This window comes from Taudactylus pleione, unplaced genomic scaffold, assembly GCF_031769625.1.
Source record: "Taudactylus pleione unplaced genomic scaffold, aTauple2 ptg000156l, whole genome shotgun sequence".
Taxonomy (NCBI): Eukaryota; Metazoa; Chordata; class Amphibia; order Anura; family Myobatrachidae; genus Taudactylus; species Taudactylus pleione.
Genome location: NW_028284558.1, coordinates 8391174 through 8417871, shown reverse-complemented (window position 1 = coordinate 8417871; position 26698 = coordinate 8391174). Strand labels below are relative to the sequence as shown.

The window sequence follows — 26698 nt, the reverse complement described above, 5'->3', positions numbered from 1 at the left end:
GGTAGGTAATACATCTGGACCATAAAGTGGTCACATTGGACGATGCACTACCCTGCCTCCACCATCTATTCACGAAAACAGTATAAACATTAATACTCCCCCTTTTTGTTATTTTTCATACTTGAGGATAGAATGTTATGCTCTTTTCACAGGTTGTATAAAATCCCGGCTGTCGGGATGCCGCTGGTCAGAATACTGACAGCGCATCCGGACAGCCAGAATCCCGACAGCCATAGACAACAGTGGTAATTATTAATTTAACCTCTACCGTAACCCCTACCCTAACCCTCCCTCCTCGGTGCCTAACTCCAACCTCTTCCCCGTGCCTAAACCTAACCTTCTCCTCCCCGCACCCTAATCCTAACACCCCCTCCCCAGTGCCTAAACCTAACCTCTCCCTCTCCCCACACCCTAATCCTAACACGAACTCCCCGGTGCCTAAACCTAACCCTCTCCCTAATGCCTAACCCTAACCCCGCTACCTAACCTCCCACTAACACCTGATACTTACCTTCGGGATGCCGGCGGTCTGGATACTGGTCCCGGGATCCTGACCTGTCAGGATTTCTGCGCCGGTCTTCTGACCATCGGCATCCTGCACGCCGGGATGACGTCTACATCCCTTTTTTCACATAGCACATGTTTAACCAGCATGAATTTTAATGCAATCAAGTTTGTAATATAAGTACTGTAGGTGAATGCCAAATTTGTATGATTTTTTTATTTAAATAGTGTGGTCACATACCACAAATGCTCTGCAGGTGATTGAGTGCTGTGGATAGAAGCCAATGGATAGAAGCGATGTGGACTGGTACAACCAATACACTATCAACCCCAATGTCTTCCTACATAAAAAATTAGAAACATTCCATCATTTTGTGAGGAAAATAAACTGATTATACATATGATGGCTGTGTGGGCAGCTGGGTGGCTGGTCATTGGTGATCTGGGCCTGGGATAGAATAATGGGCTGCATAAAAGTCACTTGTTGCTGTTGGTGATTATTAAGATAGTATTACCATGGTATAAGCCACTACCTCGAACATTTTTATGTTAAGGAGAGTTGTTTTCTATTGCCTCCGTGAGGCTAAATTAGCATCTGTCACACTAGGAACTGCGTTTAGCGTTCCTCTGGATCAATACAATTAGAATTTATTAAATGCTGAACTTTATGTATTTTTTTCAACCTTACTAACTAATTACATTATTATGTAACTTTGTAACATCTAATATAGGATAAAGCAAACAGAAACTTTTAACTCACAGTTGCTACTGTCCTTTGGTGTTGGCAGTTCATCAACTGACCCTTATGGGGATTTCCTATACAGCGGTGGACATATTTTTTTAAGACTATGAGGGGTATTCAATATGAAACGTAAACTTCGCACTCGAAGTTTACGTTTCATATTGGAGATTTTTCTGGGATAAAGTATCGGGCGCGCGCCCGCTTTATCCCCGTATTCAATATCAAATCTACGAAAAGGGGAAGGTGCGAAGTAGGATTTGCGTAAAAAAACAAAATTTTCCTTGAAAAAATTGTAGGATCCCCCTAAAGTTGTAAAAACATGGGGGATCACTATGGGTACCCCCGTTTTAGACTGCAAATGAAAGTCGGGGATTTAAATAGCCGCAGCAGGTGTTTTTTTCCCGACATTGAAGAAGTGATGCAGAAGAGCACTTAGGTTATTTTTTTCATTTTTTTAAGTGGGGTACATGAAAATGGGTACTAGCATATTTTTATGTCCCTAAAGTAAGTTTGTAAAAATTCTGCATCTATGCACCTGCCGCTAATAACCTATTCTAGAATACACCTGCCGCATACTTGCAGAATAGCCCTGAACCTATTTCCCTATTTTTAAACCCTTTTTTCACATTTTGTTTTTTCACCCCAATTTTTAAATACATTTTTTGGGGTGTCCCTATTTTTTTTTTTTTTCACAGTTCTTTTTAAGCCTGCACCCCTAAACCCCGATTCTGCACTTTTTTTCGCCACCTATTCAATGGTGAAAAGTTATCCCCGTTTTTTTTCAAAGACTTTTCGAACCTGCGAAAAGTCTTTGAAATTGAATACAGTGTAAAACTAAAACCTACGATAATGACGTCATAGGTGCGATATTAACTCAAAAACAGAGTTTTCGCTCCATATTGAATTCCGCTATAAAGGTAAATGTGTTGTACAGAATGTAACACTACTGCATGAAATGTCATTGTGTAAGGCTTACCCATCTCTTTATAAGAGGAGGACCGGCCTCAATGGTAAGTGAGTGAGCAGAATAGGGATGAGGGTGTCAGGACAGAGCCGCGACCAGTTGCAAACAGAGGATCTCTAGAGGGGGGTTCCAAATGCTTAAATTGGGGATGGCTAGGCCATTAAGAGGGCATAATTAGCACTTATCCAGGTTTAATATGTGTCATACAAAGTGTGTTGTGTGTCATAATTCCAGCATATACAACACCAGTGATCACAATAAGCCATTAGATGCAGCAGTAGGACCATCCTGCCTGAGTTGAATGTTTTTATTTCACATGTGGGCACCATTCCAGAGCATAGGAGCAAGTCTGGGAGTCTGGGGGAGCAGCAGAAGAACCTAGCACTGCCCTGGACATATATGTACATATTGGTTTCCTTATGCACTGGATAGTGTATTATTATACAGTATTAATAATTAATCCTATTGGTGGTCTATTGCAGTGCACCCTAACTGTGCATGTTTTCCAAAACTCCTAATTGGTGCACAGGTGTATTTATTACTGGCTGACACATGTTTAAAGGTCCACAGGTGGCGCTAATTATTTTATTTGTGATACTGAGAAAAACATGCATCACTAGTAACATTGTACTGCATTACTATTACTATTATTACTATTATTATATTACTATTTCTATTGTGGTCATGGGGTGGGCTGGGGAGGGGGGTTTCCAGGCAACCGTATCCCTGTGTTTGCCTATGGGTGGCAGTGGTCCTTTAAGCAAGTAATAGTAAGAAAACACTTGTGAATTAAATAGCTAACATGATATCAGAGAGCATTAGTATTCTGTCTATTCATGGAATATAATGCCTTTGGCATTTGGATTATTGATAGCTAGCTGAGACCCGCATGAAACAATCTCTCTTTCCCATAAGATATACTGTAGAGGATGGTGAGGAGGTATAAAGCAGAAATAGCATGCATGGTTCTGGCTCCTGCTTAATGGAGAGCTACAATAAAATAATATAATGTAATACATTTTAGTGGAATAAATAGAATTTAATGGGCAACATTTTGATATTTTTGTAAAATGCAAGATCACATTTGATAGACAATGATCATGATCAATGAGTAATATAGCAGTAGAGGGATTTTTGTGTTATCCAGTCAACATTTTTTTTAATATAAATACAGTCGAGATGTCGGCAGTCAGAATGTCCACATTCACAATGTTGACAGCAGAAATTTCACATTGATGATGTTGACATGGTTAGAATGTTGACATCATTAATATCGACTACCACACAATGTTGACATTGACAGATGTCAACATCAGAAATATTGATATTGTCATAATGTCGACATTAAAATGTCAATTTGTTAGCATGTCCACATTTCCAGGAGGCTGAGGTTTAGGGTTAGCATTAGGGTTACTGTTAGGGTTAGGGGACAGTATTAACATCTGTGTGGATGTGGTCAATGGCGACATTACAACCATGTCAATGTGAGAATGTTGATATGGTCATAATGTCGCCATTGGACAATGAATCTCGACATTATGAACATCACCAACTATATCACACCCATACAACATGTCATCGGCCACTCCGGACCACCCACTTTGGCCAAAATGGTGGGAGTGCGAGAGGGAGTGGGGAGGGTGTGAGGGGGGTGGTAGTGAGTTTGGGAGACTTGCGGGGGCCTAGAGGGCCACACGATTTTTGGTAGCCTCCTGGCCAATGCAGATGAGATTGGCAAGTATGTCTAGTATACTCTGCAATAATCTCTTAGTAGGTGAATAAAAATTGCAGTCTCATAGAGATGGGAAAATTGATTTGCTCAAACTTATTTGTTTATTTGCTCATTTGCGAAATTATGAAGATTCAATAAACATTTGCGGAATAAATAGCCAATAGAGAATCAGGACAATCACAGTACATGGAATGCTAAGAAGCTAGTCACAGGCCCGTAGCCTTATAAAAGGTGCTTACAGCCCATCATCCAGATTGTACTGTAGAATCTCTCTGTGACTGTGAATACTAGAAATCCTGAATATTTTTCAGTATGCCTCAGTGTGCTCTACATGTTCACAGATGTGTCTTCACTATGACACTGCAGTATTGCTTGCCTGATCTATCCTTCCCATTCTTTTCTCACACATTTTACCTTGTACCTACAACACTCAGATCACAGCAAAACACATTTGATTTTTCTGCTTCTTTTTAAGCCATTAGCCATCTAGGTGTAGAAATACACAGGTAATTCATCATGATCTCAACCTGTTTATTTACCCATATATATTGATTGCTCCAAAACAAGTTGTCTAGTGTACTTATCATTAACTTCATTATTGGCTGACATGAACAAATACTCTTTTTTTTTTGTGCTGGGTGTATTTGTTTAAACTGAATCTGTATCTTAATCAGTGCTTGTACATTGCCAAGAGACTATAGAGTCACTCAAAGATGGTATTTAATTAAAGACAATGTAGAATCGCAATGTGCGACTGTGCAGATTACCGATAATTATGGTACAGCAACATCACAGATCCTCCTGTACATCTCTCTGAGACGCAAGATAAAACTTGCACAGTTGGTGCCTGAGAAATGGTCAGAACACCAGAATTGTCCCTCCTAGATTAAAAAATTAAATGGCATAGAAATGATGCTTTCCAGCAGAGGTTCCCAAACTCAGCCCTCAAGGCACCCTAACGGTGCAGGTTTTAAGGATATCCATGGTTGAGCAGAGATGGTTAAATCAAAAGACTAAGGTACTAATTAAGTCATCTGTCTCCAAGAATGGTTGTCTTTAAAACGTGGACCGTTAGGGTGCCTTGAAGAATGGGTTTGGAAACCCCCGCTTTAGAGTGTTCACAATAACCTCATGTCAGTGGAAGTAAATGTAATGATGTAATTCATCAAACTGTCATCAAAACTTCCTTCTAGGAAAAAAGAAAATCTGTACCCAGAACTAAGGGCCTCATTCAGAGGCGGTCGGAGGATGCAAGCGGTCGCTCAGAAACTGGGCGGCCACTTGCATCCTGACCTCCCGCCTCTGTTACGGTCGTTAGGCTGTGGGTTAACACCCACAGCTCTAACGACCGCTCCGGTGATGGTTGCGATGGTCAGAGACCATCGCGACCATCGGGGCTTACGACGAGACCCTAGGGTAGGGTCTCCCTTGTCGTAAGCCCCGGAGAGCTTCTGGCTCTGTCTGAGCCGGAAGCTCTCCACTGACATCACTAGTGATGTCAGTGGGGCCGCCCCCAAACAGTAGGCGTTCCCATGGGAACGCCTCCGTTTGGGCTGCCACCCCCCCGGCCCGCCTCCCAAACGGGGCGAGCTGTCAATCAACATCGACAGCTCGCCCCCTTTGGATCGAGACCCGCTACGATCGGCGCTGTTGGTCGTAGCGGGTCTCACGCATGCACACGACGGCGACGGCGCCGTCGTGTGCATGCTCTGTGGGGGGCCATCGACCCGGTCCGAGCGCAACGGCGCTAACGACCGGGTCTGAATGACCCCCTAAATCTCATGGGAACGATGCTGACATTTTTGCAAAAGAGGATGTAGAACTACAAAATTCTGCAAAGTAGACAGAAAATTATGAAGGTATTCATGAATTGCCCTTTAGTAGTTCCAGCTTATTAAGATCTACAAGCAGTGGCTTCAAATGGATGGGGCAGGTGCAGTACCCGCCTGGGGTGCTAGATTTTGGGGGTGCTATTTTTATGGTGTAAAAATATGCAATAATTCTACATTTCATCTCTGAAAACCACATTTATTCCATGTCACTTTTATATATATCTAATTGTAAGGTACTGTAGTCTAGTTATGTTGAACCGCATATAAGAGCTACTGTACCAGTTGTGAGTGTTTGGAAGGGAGAGGTTGAAATAAGTCAGTTGTTTGAAATACCTAGGGTTGTATCATGTGTCAGCAGGGCTGGATTATAGGGCTGTGGCGGATGGGGCAGTCGTCCAGGGGCCCCCACACATTAGGGGCCATCACGTTGTGGCAAACGTACCCTCTCTGCCTTCTGCAAGTCCTGACATCAGTGACAGCACAGTCACTGATGGACCGCAGCTGATGATAGAAGCCCCGTCCCTTTGCTAACACACTGCCGTGATTCGCGAGTGTATGGGTAGGGGGCGGAGCCAAATGCTGTGAATTGTCCACCCCCATCAGAAGCCTGCCTGATGCTGCTGCTGCAAGTCTGCTAACACAGGTTAGTGTGTGTGGCTGCGTGCTCTCTGGGCCTGATTCAGACCCGGTCGCAAGTGCTGAGCGCTCGCAATTGGGTCGATGGTGGCCCACAGCGCATGCGCACGACGGAGCCAGCTCTGTCGTGCGCATGCGCAAGACCCGGCTAGCTACGTCTGAGAACGCCTGCCGTTTGGGGCCAGCCCCACTGACATCACAAGTGATGTCAGTGGAGAGCTTCCGGCTCTGTTAGATGCATCGCGCCGATTTTCGCATACATACCGGCGTTAGCTACACCAGTATGCATAACAAACACCGCAAAGGAACGCTCTCTTGGTGAGAGCGGCCATTTCCGCTGGAGAGACTTCGAGGTCTATGACCCAGAAGCCCCTTCTGCACATGCACAATTGGATCCCGCGCACAGCACTCTCCCTATAGAAGCCCATAGGCTTCTATAGGGTACTGCCATCTTCACATCACATTCCAGGGCTTGGTGCATATGAGAAATGCAGTCAACCCCACATTTTGGGGGTTTGACCATATTTCTATCTTTGATGCATCCCACCCCTTGTCTCTCTCTCCCTCTCCTCCCTCCCTTCTTCTCACTCTCTCTATCGCCCACTCAAAATCCTGCGTTTGCCCCTGGCAGTGTACTAGATCATGTCAGCTATGCTGCCGGCAGTCGGTTCCCAGCAGTGTCGTGGAAATGATGTATTATGCTGCAACATTGCAGGTCAGTGGAGAGACCAGATAAGAGGTAAGGGGCATAGAAGTCACTGTGTGAGGCTGTGGCAATTTTATTGATGGGGCCCGTACAACTTAGATACCGCGGGGCCCCCACACCTGGCCCTGTTTGTCAGTAGAAAGAGGAATGGAAATAAAGGTGAGTCATAAATAAGATGTAGTTTTTGGGACATTGGTCATGTTATGAGAGTGCTGGGCTTTGGGAATAAGGAGTGAGAGAAGATTGTACATTCTTGTGATGTCATGATTAGGTGGTGCTCACCATTTGCAATAAGCTGTGCAGTGTAATTTCAAAATCATTTATTCAAAATCAGTAGCCTTGAATCTGAACATGGCAGAATCTATGGCCCAGGGTTCACAGTCTGCCTATCATTTTCCTGGCACTCATCTCAAATCCGCTATCTTGTCATTACCCTCTAAAAATAACAATAAGGAATTAATTATTTAGCCTCAACTTCATGCATCTCCTGGCCAGGCTGCATGCAGATATGAAGCCTTGGACATCTCCAAAATTTTCATGGCTGGGCAAAATAAATATTGTAAAAAGAAATATACTACCCAGAATACTATATGTCCTTCAGGCAGTGCTGATAAGGATCTTATTTGTCTGATCTTCAGAAACTGGTCTGTGGTTTTCTTTGGCGAGACAGAAGGCCTAGATGTAGCCGTGAGCTATTATACAGCCCCAAGACTAAAGGAGGGCTACAAATGCCCCTGTTTATGGGATATTACCAGTCTATTTTGCTTGTGCAGGTTTTGGATTGGACGTGCATGGAAAGTCATAGGAATTGGGTCAAAATTGAAAGCCTCTGTATGCAGAGTCAGACACCCATTAATATCATCCCCTGGATTTTCTAATTTGCTCTAAGTGCATCACCCATTGTTTATTCCTACCCTGGAATGTTGGTGCAGACTATGCTATATAATTTTGTTAATTTCCTCTCACCGAAAACATAAGAGTTTATTCCAGGGCTCTAACAGAGGACCTCAATGACCTGGATACATGGTGGGGTCCAACACATGGGTCAGCTGGTGGTAAGTCTAGGTTTCTTCCTTATTAGGAGCTCTGCAAAAAACTTCCCCTATCACCCTTTTCTCCCTGGTCATTCCATTCCTTCCTTTTCTTTCATATCAGTGTACATGTTCCATGTTATATCATACCTGAATTTAATTAGACATCTTTTGTCATATTGACTTATAGTTAGACATCATTGTTAGTAATGCATCACAGTGATTTGAATTGTTAACCGCCGTCATTGTCTATGAATGTTTATAAAATGTATTATATGTAGTACAAGATTTTTGTTTCTTCTTCTATATATATATGCCTACCATACTATCCCTTTAAACCAGGACTATCATGAATTACACAGGTTAATAATAGGTAAAATCCAGGCATGAATCAGCTGCCACAGAACCTGTTGAAATTATTAGTGTCCTGGTTTAAAGAGATGGTATGGAAAACCTATATATATGTGTGTAATGTTCTCTAATTCATTCTAATTTCCCACCAGGCTAGAGCAGGAAGACCACTGCTTCCCCTCACGTTTATTAGCCTGCGTCTCATATCAGTCATACTGTTCCAACATCAACTGTAAGATGGCGGGGTTGGCAGACACATGGTCAAACACTTAAGTGCGTAGTGTGATTAGATGTCTACATATAAAGGACACAGCAGCTGAAATTCATTGGCAACTTTTTGAGGTGTACGGTGATAACGTCATGTCACGGGAACAGGTTTCGTGCACTGCCTATGATAACTGTAGGACAGACGTGTAAGATGAGCAGTGATGTGTCAGCCAAACACGTCCACCACAGATGACAATTTCTGACATATTGAATGTCTGATTCAGGAGGACAGATGCATTCAAGTTAGTGATATTGCTGACACACTGAACATCTCAGTGGGTACTGTGCACAACATTGTTCATGAGTAACTGGGGTACAGGAATAAGTGTACATGCTGGGTACAGAAGCAACTCACAGAAGTTCACAAAACCAATAGGATAGGATTGTCTCTCGTACACGTGACACTGTACCATGACAATATTAACATTCCCAGCTCATGTTTAGCATTCACTATTTATCATTGTAACATTTGTTCATTTTTATATATGTATATTATACTGTTATATTGTGTTTCTAAATTAACTGTCTTATACTAACACCCCTGGGAGGACAGCCAATTTTTCCTACCACTCACAAGCGCTGTATTCATTTCAGTGTTGATTGGTTCCTCTGTAGCAGACTTCATTTACAAAGCACCTGTGAAATAGTACTCAGCGCTATAATGGATCACTTTGCTTTTTATGTCACTTATGTTCAGCAATTTAGCCAGCAAGTAACCCTAGAAATTATGTTCACGTGTTGGCAACTATGTTTTTGGGTTAGTTACACAGTGGTTCCAAAACCTTTTTGAATCACGGTGCCCTAGAATATCAGCTTTGTTTTCACCGTACCCATAAGCCAAAAGTTTGTTATTGAGAAATTCAGTAATAAAAGTAGTAAAGTGAAGTAAATGGTGCTTACCTGTCATCCTTAGGCTCAGTTATGTGGTGGTGGACAGGTTTGCTCATCTGTTTGTCCACATATTTACATTACATTGACCAATACATTTCATTTGGTGCTGGACCACCCACCTGAGGCACCCTTGCAAGTGTCCCGAGGCACCCCAGGGTTCCACGGCATACAGTTTGCGAACCACTGGGTTAGTACCTCTTCAGGATATCATAAAATGGTGGCTACAAATAAGTAAAATCTATTAAATGTCTATGCTTCATGTATATGTAAATGCCAAAATCCAAACTCCTCAATAATGCAATACCTGTATAATACTATATTTCTGTTTTAAAACATGTAGCAGAAATGAGCGATACGTGGCTCTCCAGCTACTGTAATTGTCTGGCAGAACATGCTGGCAGTTGTAGTTCCACAAAAGCTGTAGAGGTATAGGTTGCCTAAGCCTAGAGCTATGCATAGCTATGTTATAATAGGACGCAATGTATACACAGCTGGAAGCTAAGCTCAAATTACACAAGCTCCATCTTGTGGCGATTTCTGTTAATAGCGATTTTGATCCTTAGCAAAAATATCAAAACACTCCAAATTATCATGTGATGTATTATTTATTATACTTTTAAAAAACTAAAATGAAACAAAGCATTAAAATATATAGCATAATTATCTACCTGCCTATCCAAATGTAACCACTAAACATATAAAATTTGCAAACTTAGCAATTTCCAATTGTCATATTTCTTTTTATTGACAGGTATGGGATCCTTTATCTGGAAACCATTTTCCCGTGAGTTACAAAGACCAACAGAAAAATAAGAGAATAATTGGTGGTTTTTTTGGTATAAGGACATAGGCCCTCATTCAGAGCCGTACGCTCTGAGCAGAGCGCACGCTCTGAATGAGGGCCGGGCTCCATTTTCATGGAGCGTCCTCCTGGACGCTCGTATAGCTGTGGGTCACCACCCACAGGCTATACGAGCGTGCTTTGTGATGGCCGCGATGGTCGAGACCATCGCGACCATCGAAATTGCGAGCCGGAGCCTGCGGTTGAGGTTTTCAACCGCAAGCTCCGGAGTGATTTTGGCTCTATCAGAGCCAAAATCACTCCCACTGACATCACTAGTGATGTCAGTGGGCCGGCTTCTGACGGGAGGCGTTCCCGTGGGAACGCCCCCGTCAGGGAGGCACGCCCCCGGCACGCCCACCAAAGGGGGCGTGCTGTCAATCAACATTGACAGCACGCCCCCTTTGATCGGACACAACGAGCGAAGGACTTTCCTTCGCTCGTCGCGTCTGGCGCATGCGCACGACGGAGCTCCCTCCGTCGTGCGCATGCTCAGTGCATAACATCGACCCACTTGCGAGCGGACAGCCGCTCGCGAGTGGGTCTGAATCAGGCCCATAGTCACTGCAAAATAATTGGTCAGTCAAACAATGGAAACATGAGCAACTTGCCAGTGCAGGGAAACAATGGGGATATTTCTAAATATAATTTTGTCAATTTTAGATAAGGTGTTAAGAGTTACAGGGAAAAACACGCTTATCTGGAAAACCTTAAGCCACAAACATATGTGCAATATGGTAGCACAGTGGTTAGCATTGCTACCTCACAGTGATGGGCTTATGGGTTTGATTCTGACCAGAGGGTAAATTTACTAAGGTTCAATTTAGGATTCATTTTTATGAATCTCTCAAATCTACTGAAATCGAAATGCAAAATCCCTTAGCAAATCTCTCATTTACTAATATTCTATTTTGCATTCAATTTTCAAATCAAATTCAATTTTGGTTGATTTTAAGAAGGGATTTGATGTATGATTTTGTATGTTTATGTACAAATCAAACACCAAATCCCACTCAAAATCGAACTTCAAATCCCCAAATGAATAGACCTGCTTCATGCTTTAATTTTTAGCATGAGCAGGTCTGATTGACACAGATGCATGCATACATCTTAGTGTAAAATGCTTGTTAAGTGTTCATTTTGAAAAATAATTGACGTGGGGTCCCCACCTTAAAGCACAACCAGCCCTGGACTTTTCATAGCTAGTTCTGGTTGTGTATATACAGGGAAAAAATGCGTAGGGTTCCCCTGTACTAAGCACAACCAGCCGCAGCCTTTAGTAACCTTGGGGTTCTCACTATTGAAGTCAATGGTGGGAGCCATTCATTGGCTGAGAGAGGCAGAGGCTCACCTCTCTCAGCCAATGAATTCTCAGCCCCGGCACTTCTAAGGGAAATGCAGCGGCTGAGGCCGTCATTCGGGAGGTACCGTCCTTAGAGGATGGTACTGAGTTTATGGGTTGGGACTTTTCATTTTTTAATTTCCAGAAGATGGTGGATGCCTACATGGAGAAAAGGACCGAATAAGGTATTGCAGGTGAGTATGTGTGAGTGTGTATGTATGTGTGTAATAAACTTATACTGTCACGGTGTGTGTATATTGTGTTTATTTTAACATTTCTTTACAGGTGAGCTAGAGGTACCAGTGGGCCCTTAATGCCCCCATGCTGGTACTTGTGGTTCTGCAGTTCTACTGTTAAAGACAATGTTTTCACCTATATTTTTACACACATTTTACACAATCAACCCGGCACCCACCGCCCAGGGGTTGCTGGGGATAGCCCCGGGCTATCAGCCTAGGCCTGGGGTGCCCTGGATAGGGGGTCTCCTTTATTGGGGGACCCCCAACTCCCTAGGGATCCTCAGCCTGGGCTGACTAGCGGTCAGGGGTAATGCTTTGGCCGGGGGACCCGGTGATAGGGTTTCCCTGGCTCTGGCATTAACCCCCCACTAGATATACCCAGGTGCTGGTTATGGAAATTATAGGGGAACCCTATGCATTTTTCCCCTGTATTTCCAGAACCAGGACCATCTCAGAGCCTGGTGCTGGTTGCACCAAGTACAGGGGAACTCTATGCATTTTTTCCCCTGTATTTTTTACCCAACCAGGACTGGTTATGAAAAGTCCTGGGCTGGTTGTGCTTTTAGGGGGGGATCCCACGTCAATTTTTTTTTAAAATTAACACTTAACAAGCATTTTACACTAACATGCATGTATGCATCTCAATAATGTATGCATGCATCTGTGTCAAATAGAACTGCTCATGATAAAATCGAAAGCATGAAGCACTTCTATTCATTTGGGGATTTGAAGTTCGATTTTGAGTTCGTTTTACATTCGATTTGCAAATCGAATGTTAGTAAATGAGCGGATCCTATATTCGGGTATGGTAAAACATCGATGTTTTTCCTTAATTCGATTTTGAGTGAAAATTCATTTTCAGTTCGATTTGACATTCGATTTTGGCTTTAGTAAATCTCCTATATCAAAATCAAACCAAAATCGAATGGAAAATCGAACAGAATCCTAAATCGAAGTTTAGTAAATATACCCACAGGTCCCTGTTTATGAGCTTTGTAAGTCTCCCTGGGTTTTACTCCCATAGTCTAAAAACATATTGATAGGTTACCGGACTTTTGGCAAAATTGACTTTTAAAATGTGCCTGTTTTAGGGAATTTAGACTGTAAGAACCACTGGGGCAGGGTGGACTGTTTCATATTCCCTGTACAGTGCTGTGCAATACAATTGGGGTTATATAAATAATAATAATAATAATTCTAGATGTTAAACCTTGACCCATATTTTGGTAGGGTAAAGGTTTTGTGCATTCAACCACCCAAGGCATGGTTGAATGCACAAAACCTATATCAGAGCGCGACCACACACCCAAGAGTTGTATATCTATCTTCTAAAAAGGCCCCTGTTGTGACAAAATAGTTCTACATGGAGATGATGTAGGGAGCAGCAGATATACAATATGAGCTAAAAATAAAGTGATACTTGTAGGTTTTCAAGGATTTACAGACATGCGCTTCAAAGAGTATTTTGCATGCCCGTCTGTTTTAAATATATACTGTAAAAAGTGAGATTCCTTGAACACACTGTGAACCTCATACTTCTTGGTTCTAGCAGAGTAAAGCGCCATGCATATAGTTAGAAACACTTTATTTCTTAGGAGATAAAAATAGTTCAGAATAGGCTGTTTAAATTTAATTATTTTTAATGCATAAACATTTAACCCGATAAAAGTTTAAGAGGATAAAACAGTTGAACATTTAGAATAGACTGTTTAAACATTTGACAATTAATGACTACTGTCACTTTAAGAGTCAACTGTCACTTTAGAAAACGTGTTGTATAGTGAATTGTACTGGCAGGAAGTGTTTAACGTTACTTCAAGGTCACGGCTGGCATGTCTCCTCACTGTTTGCTGTGATGGATTCTGAAGTAGCTTCTCAGGTAAGTTCAAGTTCTTTGAATAGATCATCATTGTACCAGTCAATCTTTGTTGAGGACTGATGACAGGTCCTTTCAGTTATGTAGTAATTGTTTGGAATTTTTCTGTCAGAAATTTGTATTTCTGTCAGTGAGGCAGGGAAGTGCTGCTTTTCTGTGAGCAGTGTCTCTGTGAGAGATTTTTTTGTTTACACTTGTGGAGTAATACAGCTGTGGCTTTGTGATGGGGTTTTGTGACAGTAGGTAAGTAGATCAGGCATGACGTGTGTTCTCATTGGGAAATTAAGCATGGTCATGTGAACTAGTGTGTCCAATAAAGTTAGTTAATGTTAGTGGTATTTCTCTCATTAAACCACACCATATTTAATATATATATATATATATATATATAGATATGCACGGTATACAATTGGGAAACCGGCTGCCTTAATACCAACAGCCAGCTTCCCGACTGTCATATCCCGGCGAGGGTGAAATGCCAGGCGTCCATATCTAGACACCTGTTATTTCCCCTATGATCGAAGGGTTTGCTGGGCGCCGCGAGTGGACAGCCGCTCAGGGGGGGAAGGTTAGGTTTAGGGCACCCGTGGGGACTTAGGGTTAGGCACCCTCCGGGAGGGTTAGGCTAGGGGGAGGGAGGGTCAGGGTTAGGCACCCCCGGGGGGTACTTAGGGTTAGGCATCCCCCGGGGGACTTAGGTTTAGGCAGCGGGAAAGGGGGGGTTCGGGTTAGGCACTTAGAGGGGGGATTAGGGTTAGGCACTTGGGGAGGAGGTTAGGGTTAGGCACCCCTAAGGAGGGTTAGGGGGTTAGCAACGATTGGGACCAGCGCTCTCGGGCTTCCACTGCCGGGAACTCTGCTTTTGTTGACCAGGCACTGCCGGGAATCGAACCGATTTCATACTAATTCCATATATATATATATATATATATATATATATATATATACACACACACATTCATTACATACATACATACAATGCAGCCATAATTAAAGTTTTCCTGTTCAGAGCTGTCTGCTGCTCTAACACACAGGCGGAATGTCATCAGATTTAGTATGGATACTATTAAAGGCATGTCGAGAAGAATTCTGTGTAAGAGAAGAATTGTTCTAAAATTTGCTGATAGGGGAAAGGCTCTGTACAAGGTAAAATGCATGAAAAGGTACCAACAAATGAATATCTAAGATAAATCTAAAATTAAATTTTACATTTTTATTTTTCATATGTGTAAAAACTGAAAAAGAAACTAAACTGACCTGAAGTTTTAACTTCAAAATAATAAAAAAACGCACTTTAGATATATTCACATTTTCTGCTTTCTTAACTGCACTGCACACTTTCTTGATTTTTCAGTGCCATCACTCGATGATGTGACAGTATCATCGTGTTGTCTTGTGGTCTCTAGTGCATGCCTGCGCAGTAAGTTGACAAAAGTGTGAACTTGAAGTCACAGCCTCTAATAACATAAATTTGGAATTCACCTGACAAGCAAAACCATCTGTGCCTTAGAACCATCGTAACCTCACTTGGGTATCAGATACTTGTTACCAACCCCATGCTTGCCATCTGACTACCCTTCCATCTGCCTGTGCTACTTTGTGAATTCTATATACCAACCCAGCTCCATTACCTGGACTTGTCCATTGTCTAAACCCTGTTGCTCAAACCTGATCGTCAGTTACCAAACCTTGGACTTGTATTTCGACTTTGTGTACCTCTGCTCTATTTTGATCTCTATTGTACCAGATTTCCTATTCCCTGGCCAATAGATTCGCCATAGTGCCTCTTATGTGAGCAACGCCCTTTTTCAATTATCTGTAGTGGTTGCTCACTGCTTGCTACCACTATAGTGTGTCTCTGCTGCTGGAGTTCAACATGTAAAAGAAACCATGACCGATCCTACAAAAACAAAATATGTTCACTGTATCAATAGAAAAACTTAACCACCCAAGTTTTTCTTAAAATGCATTTTAATGTGATATAGCTGGTTTGTAAACTAAGTACATCCCCTCCAAATTTAGAAATAATGAACACAACAAGAAAGAAAAAAACAAAATCTTCAATATTGTGTCATATTTATTCAGTCTTATATAGGACTCATTCAAAGCATTGAGGACATCATCATTTTCTACATGCAGGTGACCAATACATTCAACTTTTGTTCAGTTTCTTCCTTTGTTCATATAGTTATCAGCTGATGTTAGGCAAATGACAGAGGTGACAGCCCCCATATTCTTTTACATGTTACATGTCAAAATCTAAAGCCGGGTACACATCTAAACGACAGGCAATCTTGGCGATGGTCGAGACAAATTCCCTTCACCCTGGACCATCCAAGATTGCCCGTACACACTATGCGATTTAACGAATGACAACTCATTCTGTCCTTCATTAAACTGCACAGCCCTGCATACAATATCGTCTAATTGGCCGTGTATCACAGCCAAACAGAAGATCCCATATGCGACCTGCGGGAGCGCACAATTGAGGGTACACATTAAATGTTTAAATTGAACAATAGAACAAATCGTGAAGATATCTTTATAGAGTGTGTCTGGCCTAAATTTGTGATATTATGGGACCTATTCTAATGTTAATTATTGGAGACCAGTTTCTAATTTACTGTGAGCATCAGAGCAATTCAATATTGCTCCGGAGCAGAGACAGATGATCGGAAGATCAGCTGTCCCCTCAAATCCTTTCACCGTTACTTTAGTAGTGCTGAAAATTAGCACTGCCGAGTCTCACTTGGCACTGCTACTGTACATGCGTGAACTTGGCTTCACGCATGTGCCACTGCTGGCGGAAGGATCCCTCATTGCAACCGGGTCTCCTTCCCATAGGGAAGGATCAGGGTTGTGGTAACAAACACCATCCAAAAATTGTGAAGATTCCCACAGTCAAGCTCTGAAAATTTGGTATTTTTGGAGCTTGATGAATTTATGCCCCCATACTAGTTTATGGGGACAGCAGGCAAGATTGGGGCTGAAAGTTAAACAGGAGATATCTGAGATATATCCTGCATTACCTTTATAATGAATGGCCCTGATAATTATTTTATAGAAAAGGAGGTGAATATGTTAATTTTCACCTGCTTTTGTAGCAAAAAAGTGATGATGACTAGACCCCTATATGACACCTCAAGAAGTGCCGAATATGCTTGGCCAATATGTCCATCTGTCTGGACTGTATTTATTATTAACAACATCTGCTACTGCTGTGACATAAGTGAAATAAAACACACAGCTATATGAATATCACTATGACACATCAGTGGACGAGGCTTGTTTCCTAAAAATGAAAAGACAAATCATGTGGGTCTTCCTTTCAACAAACACCCCTACAGTATAAAGAAAATGCTTTGGTGTGTGTGAATTTATCTGTGTTTGTTTCTACATTAGAACAATCCTCCTACACGCTGTGAAGGCAGACATTTTGTGGGCTGATCTTCTAGTCATGGAATTTCAACCTACCAATTCACAGGTACCAGTGACATCAAGTTTTTCTTATTTCCCAAATGAACTGCCAAGTGCAGTAAGACCATTCTTGTGTGCAATATTTAAATATTTATATTATGATACCAACCAGGTTAATAAGTGAAAAAACCACAGTCATCAACACACAGATTCCTCAGCGAACATTTTTTTCATTTATGTACAAAAGGCAAAGAAATATATTTAAACAGTATTTATACTGTTTTACAGAGTATGTTTGGAATATATTCCCTTATATTTGGCTATGCATCAGGTAGGATCCAGTTAAGTATTACAAATGCATATTACCTGCACGTTTACATCCCCCTGTGGTATAATATCTTTATGACTCATTTAAAATATGGCTTTCCACTATATGCAATATCCTTTGCCATTATACACAGTAGCAAGGCAAATATATATACATGCACCAGTAATAGTTTCAACTTTTAGAGCAATACATGATAGTCGAGTTGATCTAAAAAAATAAAATTCTAAAAAAAAAAAAAAAAATCCATTGTATATACATTGTTCTGAAAAATTTTCCACCATATTAGCTAGGTACGTTGCAGGGCATTTTACAGAACATATTTATTTAGAAACAAATATTAGTTGGTTATTTACTTTTTTTGACATCCCTCTCACTCTGCATGTTCTACACCAACGTAGCTAATTGTTTCCCCAGGACCAGAGGCAGAACAGAGCATCGTTTGGGCACAATAACATAACTTAGGTAGGTTTCCGTTGTATCTTTCCAGACCTTCAGCCCTACTCTGAAAATAGATGGCGGATGGGAGTCTTCTTAGCATGCAGAGTATATTGGGAGGGTCTCGTAGAGTTCTGCAGGTGCATTGGGTACAAGTGGGTACAAGTGCATTGTCAGATACCCCTCAGATACCCCTCACCTACAGGTGGCATAATAGCCACTCCACCCACACCAACTATACTGTACTGCCCTGTACTCTCTGCTACTTGCAGTCATGAGCTGTGTTGCTGATATGAAGACAGCTGCCGCACAGGGGCTTTCCCCAAAAGAGCACACTTTAATTAAACAAACTGCCAAATAATAAAGCTGAATGAAGCAGTGTAACTGACTGATCATTTAGAATACTCTATTACATATGCATTCAGTACTGTATATGTTTTTCTTTAACTTTTTTTTGTTTATACAGAAGAGCACTTTACAGAAACGTGTATAACTATTTCAACCTGAAAACCAGAACCATTTGTGACGTCAGAGGCACATAAACATTATTAAACATGTTACTGTACATAGGACACCATATGTAGTTATTAAATGACTGGTAAAAAGAAAATTAAAAAGTGTGTTCTGACGATGTTGATTTGTAGTCATCTGTTACCTGATCTTTTTGCGAGTTCATTCAGTCATTCGCTTTTTACATGAATTAATGAAATCTGATTCCTATCATTATAGAATGCATCCATTGTTGGTGATCATATGTGTGAATCACGTTTAGAATCATTTAAAAAAAAGCAGCATAAGTCACTGATTGTCCAGCAGAATATATAGACACCTAAGCCCAAGTGACCCTCTGATTAAGGTGAGGTTTTGCATTAGATCACAAATCGCATAATCTGAATTCAAACCTCAAAGTTCATAGACCTGTTATTGATCTTATACAAAAGTTCTTCTTTTCTATGGTTTTATAGGCACTAAACTTACATCATACATATAGCTGACAATTTGGCATAGTACTCCAAGCAGATATCTGTGGACCTTAAAGTCATCTATGATCTTTATAAATGTTGCATCACAATTAGCATTCATTTATTTCTTGGACCCTCTCCTATATTTACTGTTTTCTTACTTTTCTGCATCGTCTTTTTCATATATTTCCTTATGGGGCTTTTCTAAACTGTCGTAGGAAGGAGGAGACGTTGTGGAGGTGGACATGTCTGAATTGACAGTGGTGGAGGTTTCGCTGTATTTGTTGAAATCACTTACCTCATTCTTAGCAAGTATATTAGCATATTTATTTTTATCCTTTTTGTATAGAAGAGAAGCTTGAGCTTGCTTTCTAGAGTGATAATGCCGGTAGCAACGTTGTATAGCAATGGCACATAGCTCTTCTTGTTTACGGCGTAAGGTAGTCGTAATAGGCTCGTAGGGAACCTTTGATGGGTTAGATGCCATAAACCGTTCCTCCATTGGTAAGCGTAGAGTGTCCATATCTTCCCCTTCTCCCAACACTCGCTTTGTAAAAGCAAAGAGAATGTCAAGGCAGTGAATTCTGTCCCCACTTACCATGGGGAGATCCATTGCGATAAGTTGAATATGATTCGGTTTTGGCACTCGTAGAGGTGGATCCAGTGCATCTGCGAAATCAAAGAGTTTATCAAATTCAATGAACTGTGAAGCAGACGGGTCAAACTTTTCCCATACTTCATAGAACATCTCAAAGTCGTCTTCTCCCAATGGTTCGGCACTTTCTTCAGTGGCAACACTGAAATTTTCCAAAATTACCGCAATGTACATATTTACAACAATGAGAAATGATATGATGATATAGCTAACAAAGAAGAAAATGCCTACAGATGGATTACCGCAATCACCTTTTACAGTACTTCCAGGGTGCTCAAAGTGTGGGTCACAGTCCGGTATGCCACTGTTAAGAATTGGGGCTAACAAAAGATCCCATCCCGCTGATGTTGTGATCATGAACAAGCAAATCATACTGTTGCCAAAGGTTTCAAAATTAAACATATCATCAATTCCAACTTCTTTTTTTACATAGGCAAAGTTGGACATTCCAAAGATAGCGTAAATGAACATCACTAAGAAGAGCAAAAGACCGATATTGAATAGGGCAGGAAGTGACATCATCAATGCAAAGAGCAGCGTACGAATTCCTTTTGCTCCTTTAATGAGACGCAAGATTCTTCCAATTCTAGCAAGTCGTATTACTCTGAATAGTGTTGGAGAAACAAAATAATTTTCTATTATGTCTGCCAGGAACATACCTGTGAAAAACACAAAAAGGAAATGTTACAATATAGTCCATCCTAAATAAATTATGGAACGTTTTTCTATCTATCTATCTATCTATCTATCTATCTATCTATCTATCTATCAACTACTGCAGGTATGTTTATTTACAGTATATGTATAAATAAATAAAAAGACACCTTCTTGTACGGTAATTAATGTAAATCAATGAATGAACTGCAACAAAATGCATATTTTCTACATACCAATAGTGAATGAATGTTGTGTTTCTTGTGTTTGGGTCCTTCTTTTACCCAAATTAGTCACTTTATACCAGGAGATATATACCAAAATAAACACATATTTATAGTGTAGTATATTTCATAAATATTTATTAAATTATAAAAAATATATATATTGCCAGTACATTAAAATCAAATATGTACAACTTATCTGATCATGGCTGTCCATCCACTTGTTGAGTGCCAATTTACTTCTTATTGTCTTACCCTTGCAATTTATCACTACTTGCTTTTACTAGCCATAGTGAGTCGCTCTATGCTATCCTTAAGTTCTTACATGCACCCTGCCTTTGTGCTAAAATGTTTTTTTTTACTGGATTTCTGTAACCTTCCTTGAACTAACAGCACTATTCGTATATTACTAGATTTCTTTGACCTATCTTGGACCAACAGGACTATCCTTATATTATTAAATAAGCTGTATATATTTATTATACAAGCAATATACAGGGTTGCTACAATTAAAGCAATTACTATTTAAACCACTGAATGCTTGTAATGAAGAGAAATTTGGACAACAGGTACTTCTAGCAATTTATTGGGGAAAAAAAGGATTAATTACAAATGTCACCTGGTGGCAATGTGGCAATCCAAATCACTAGAATTTGCCAAGGTTATACTTTACCATAGAATGAGCCAGGTGTATTGGTTATTCCACCTGATATGTTGCGTACAGCTATACAGAATACTGTTCTTTGAGTGGAAACTTTTGTTGCCCACAGTGGAGGACACATTAAACTACTATAGTGCTCAAATAATTTGAATGGCCACCTGATAGCAAAATTTGTCACTAATAATTTTTTTCAATAAATGGATCATGCATCCAATGAATTACATAATTACATGTTGCCAAGTTTCTTTTCATTATGAGCTATAGAACCTGCTCCAGAGTGTTGTAAGTAGGGGTATTTTAATTTTAACATCCATGTGTATACATATTTTATATTTAATAAATATTGATTAAATATACTTAGTGCTAATTCTGGCACCCTGCAGCTGTCACAACCCATGCAGTTCCTCTTTCCTGCCAGGGGTGTCACTCATTGCTCTGGTGCTTCTACTACACTCTGGTCTGTATCTCAGCAGTTTGTTACTTCAGATGAATGTGTTAGAGGCACCAGAGCAGAGAGCAACACCCCAGGCAGGAAAGTGGAACTACACTGGCTGTGAGAGATGCAGGGTGCTAGAATGAACACTATATACTGCACTATGAGGATGTCTATTTTGGTAAATCTCTTTAAACTTCATGTTTCTTCTGCATCATTAATATTAGATAATTTGCATGTATATCATAGAAATGGATTTTGTGCATATGGGTTCAATGACCTGCCGCTATTGTTTTCCCGTTCCCCACCTGCCCTCAAAATTGTCCAGCCTGGTTTGGTTTCTTGAGAGCTTGACTTTTTCCACAAGCCTTGGTTACTGGATGTCTTATTTCACTACACACATTTCAGTCAATTCAATTATCATTAGCCACTAAGATTAGTCTAATTAAAACCACACAATGAAGATAGAGAGGCACAAAGTATTGTAGTCTACATAAATGCAGGGCCACAACTAGGGGGGGGGCTGAGGGGTCATGTGCACCGGGCGCCATCCTCCAGCGGCACCGGCCACACACTTTTCTGTGCCGGAGGTCTGCAGATAGAGACCGGCAGTGGTGCGCGCCGGACATTGAAAATCGGCGGAAGATCCCGCCCTCCCTCCTGGTGTCGGAAGTTAGGGTAAGCGCTCGGGGGGGGCGGAGAGGGAGTGAGAGGGGCGGCAGTGCTGCACTGGGCGCACTGCCGTCTAGCTACGGCGCTGATAAATGTATCCACAGAAATGAATACATGTGATGTAGTTATGTTAGTAATACAACTGTCAGCAGATTACATCTTTATCATATATCACATCCAGATTCACTCATAGGGCCGTATTCAATTAGCCGCAAAAAATGCCTTTTGGAGAAAAGTTTTCTCCGTTTTGGACTTTTCGCTTGTTTTCAACTCTTCTCCGTATTCATTTGCAGGAGTTTTCGCCTATGAGGAAAAAACACAGTAGAAAAGTTTTCTCTGTATAGACAGGCGAATTGGAAGTGCAAAATGTGGGGATTTGGTCCAGAACACTTTTGACAACCCCCCTAATGACTAATTAGTCCAAAAAAGTTACAACATTTTTTGAGAGGACCCCAAAAATGTCATCTAATTTTTGGGGTGAAAATGAAAACAATGTTGGAAAATGGGTAAAATGTGGGGGGCCTGGTACTTTTGGGGGCTATATGGATGGGACCGGTGTTTGGGATTGCACAAGGCTGCAGCAGGTGTATTTTTAAGATATTTTAAATCTTCACTTTAGAGACATAAAAATATGCTAGTACCCATTTTCATGTACCCCAAATTTGACCTTGGTACTTACTCTTCCCAAAATAATTGCTTTCTATCAGTTTTAAGCACTTATGCATGTAACAGCCAATTCTGACACTTTAAGAACACAAAAGACTTTTATTAGGGCCAGGGGCGGATTGGCCACAGAGTTCACCGGGACGTTCCCCGTTGGGCCCGGACCATGTTGAGGTCACCAAAATCTTCTTTTTTTCTGTTTTAGTTTTTTATTTATTTTTTAAAAAAACATGTCCCGGCCAGGTGATCGGGAGGTAGCCTGGCCTCAGCTCATGTTCACTGAGTTGGAGCGAGGCCCCGCCTCCAATCATTTCAGCAGCCTCTCAGCAGGGTGGCTGCCTGGGACTGATGGCCGGCAGTCCCACCTGACTGGGCCACGCGGCCCGCACCTCACCGCCACACCACGGACCACGCCACTCTCAGCACAGCTCCTGGACTGTCCTCAGCTCCTGCCTCTCAGATCCCAGCAGCAGTCGGAGCTGAGGTGCTGTTGCTCTGGAGGCTGCTGTAGCTTTAAACGTTGCACCAGTGAGTGTGCGGGGGCCTGGGCATGGAACAACTCCAAGTAAGAGTTCCCATCCCTGTGACTCCCCCTTAATCAGCCCAGTGTCCCTCAAACCCCCATCATCTCACTGCCCCCCTTCCCCATCTCAGTTTCTCCCCCTTCCCTCCACAACCAGCCCCCTTCTCACTGCCCCACCTCTTAAAAATCCCCATCCAGCCCAGTGCACCATCTCACTGTCCCTTCATCTAGCCCAGTGTCCCTCTCATATATCACTCTCTCCTTTCCCCAGCCCACCCCCATCCAGGCCAGTGTTCTCCCTCCCTGTGAGCAATGCTGCCACCACTTTATCGCTCCCATCATTAGGACCGGGATGTAGTCAGGAAGCCGGCAGTTGAAATGATGACTGCTGGCTTCCCGACAGTGAAAGCCCGACATGGGACTAATGATAGGTGTCTAAATGCCAAGGCCTATTATTAGCCCCATGCCGAAATCCTGACGCCTGGCATACCGAACGTAGGTAAGCTGGGGCGTCAGGAGCTCATAGCCGCTGTGGAGGAGGGTTAGGTTTCGGGACTCCCGGGGGGACTTAGGGATAGGCACTCCCTTGGGAGAGTTAGGGTTAAGATAGGGGAAGGGGGGGTTAGGGTCAGGCACCACCAGTGGGAGGTTAGGGTTAGGCACTGTAGGCACCCCCCCAGGAGGGTTAGGTTTAGGGTGCGCGGAGAGGAGGTTAGGTTTAGCCACACCTGGGGGGAGGTTAGGGTTAGACACTAGGGGATTTCAACCGCCAGGCTTAGGTCCAGTGGTAATACATACCGATTCCATTAGGACCACTGGGTTGTGTATGGGATATCGATGCTCGGAATCCCAGTGGTCAAAATCCTGACGCAGTCATCCCGTAAGGGTTAGGATACCGACACCTGATGGTCGGTATTCTAAACCTCCCCTTTCCCTACCCCTAACCCTAATCCACCATTCCTTGTGCCTAAACCTCCCCCCTTAGTGTCTAACCTAACCTCCCTTTACCCGCACCCTAAAACTAACCCTCCCCCCTTAGTGCCTAACCCTAACCCTCCCCCTAGTGCCTAAATCTAACCCCTAACCCTCCCCCTTACCCCACTACTTACCTTCAGGATTCCTGTAGCCGGGATGCCGGCGCTGGGATTCTGAAAGGTGATGGGATTCCGGCACCGGCATTCTGACCACTGGAATCCTCGCAGTTGGTATTATGACCGCATCTCGGGCCGCTGGTAGGATTAGAAGAAAAGTCTGGAGGACAATAATCTTCAATAACATACCAATTCTAGAAACCATATTATTGATACAAATGGTACCAAATTAGCAAATATACAGTATTTTATTAATATAAAATTGTTAGATCAGAAAAACTAAAATTTTGCCCTGCCCCAAAACTTCTGTTACTATGTATTATCTGGTTGAACCTCTATTGTATTGTGATAATGTTGGCTTTATTCCTAGGCAATCAGGCGGCTTCCGGACCATGTGATCTCCTGCATGAATAGTAAATACCGACTCTGCCTGTCCAGAAAGGATCAATTTCTTCAGAGGTTCCCCCGTTGCAGATAAACCACAGTACAGGTAAGGTGTATTTTTATTTAGTACAAACAAAGAATAGTATAGATTTTTTTTTTTTCATTTTGCTCTACTTGGTCTAGGCCAGTAGTTTGCATGACAGGCAGCGTACTGACGTCTATCATAGCAAGCAGAGTGGCCCGCGGAGGATCTTTTCACATCGCAAGATGAGACCAGCCTTGTCTTGTGAGACAGATCTCCCCTTATGGTGGGGGGAGGTTAGGAAGCCCCCTCGCACCCACTGAATAGATACAGTGCACATGCGCAGGGTGTCTATTCACTGGAGAGAGAGAGACTGGGGACATGCCCAGCAGCTTCTGGAACGCTGGGCATGCCCCAAGTGTGATGAAAACAAGGGGAGTGGCTCGCTGCCACAGTATTTTGCATAACACACCCCTTCTCATAAGGATGTGCCCCTTTTTTCGAGCGCGCGCAAAAGTACTTCTATTGCTCTTTCAGTTAGCCAACGTGGGCCACTTTTTCAAATTTTTCCAGGGCCACTTTCAATTCCCAATTCGCCCCTGATTAGGGCTATTATCTATACTGATTTCTAATGTAAGCGCAGCTTTTCCTGGGGTACAGACTGATTTCCCCAAAATCTTAGGGACTTTTTGCCAGTTTCGCTTTTCGACGATTTCATCTGTTTGACTTTTCACGTCTTTTGAAATTGAATACGGAGATAAGCGGCAGCAAAGGCGGCTAAAACATAGAGGCTCTGCTTTTCAAGGCTAATTGAATTCGTCCCATAGTGTGCTATTGCTTCCTATAATATAGTGGGCTAAGGGACTGATTCAGAGATGGATGCTCATGTGATCACAGCTGCGATTTCGTATGCAACACAGCAGCAAAAATATGCTGTTTGCAAAGATCACCCGAGCATAAATACGCCCACTGCTGCCTTCTTCTCTGTGTGCGACGACGCTTACCAGCGTAAATATCGGTAACATCAATGTACATCGGCGGCCAACTTACCCTTGCGGCAGGTCTGACCGGTCGCAGCCTTGGGAGCTCCTCTTTAACTCAGAGCTGCGTGTGCACTCGCGGTGGCTAATTTCTGCACGCCCATGTAACGGCATTTAACGGACAGACACGCCTGCGTTTCTAAGACCACCCCCCGTCACCACCCCCCAAACGCTGACATCCTGTCACTCACTCTGCGATGGATTCCTATGTACGCCTGTAATCGCAATGCAATCGTTGCACACGTGCAGTGCAGCTTATATGCATGCGCGATGGCAAACAATCAGTAGATTGCGTGCGTAATCACCTTTGCGTCCGTATCAGGCCCTAACTTCATACATGCATACAGCGGTAGGTAGAGATTCCTGTCAGTCCTATCATTTAGACCTATTGCAGTGACATTGCTAACCTAATATTAGATTTCTGACTCAGACTTTTATTAAAGTATCCTGTCAATTTAGAACAGAATTCAGATTGAAGGGATACGCCAAGAGTGCTGCAACATGTAGAATGGGAGAGCACAACTTCTCTGAAGGAAGGGGGGTGGCAAGAAAATGACATAATATTAATAATGTGTTACTG

At 42.2% G+C, this 26698-nt stretch overlaps 1 protein-coding gene across 1 annotated transcript in view; it reads right to left on the bottom strand.

The window, feature by feature from the left end:
* Positions 1-16028: 16028 nt before the first annotated feature.
* The window catches only part of LOC148521626 (sodium channel protein type 2 subunit alpha-like), a 129568-nt gene continuing 118898 nt past the window's right edge, over positions 16029-26698 (bottom strand). Inside the window, 1 exon segment of the mRNA XM_088474833.1 lies at positions 16029-20410. Within this exon segment, the coding sequence (XP_088330959.1) occupies positions 19218-20410 (1193 nt within the window). The 3' untranslated portion in view covers positions 16029-19217.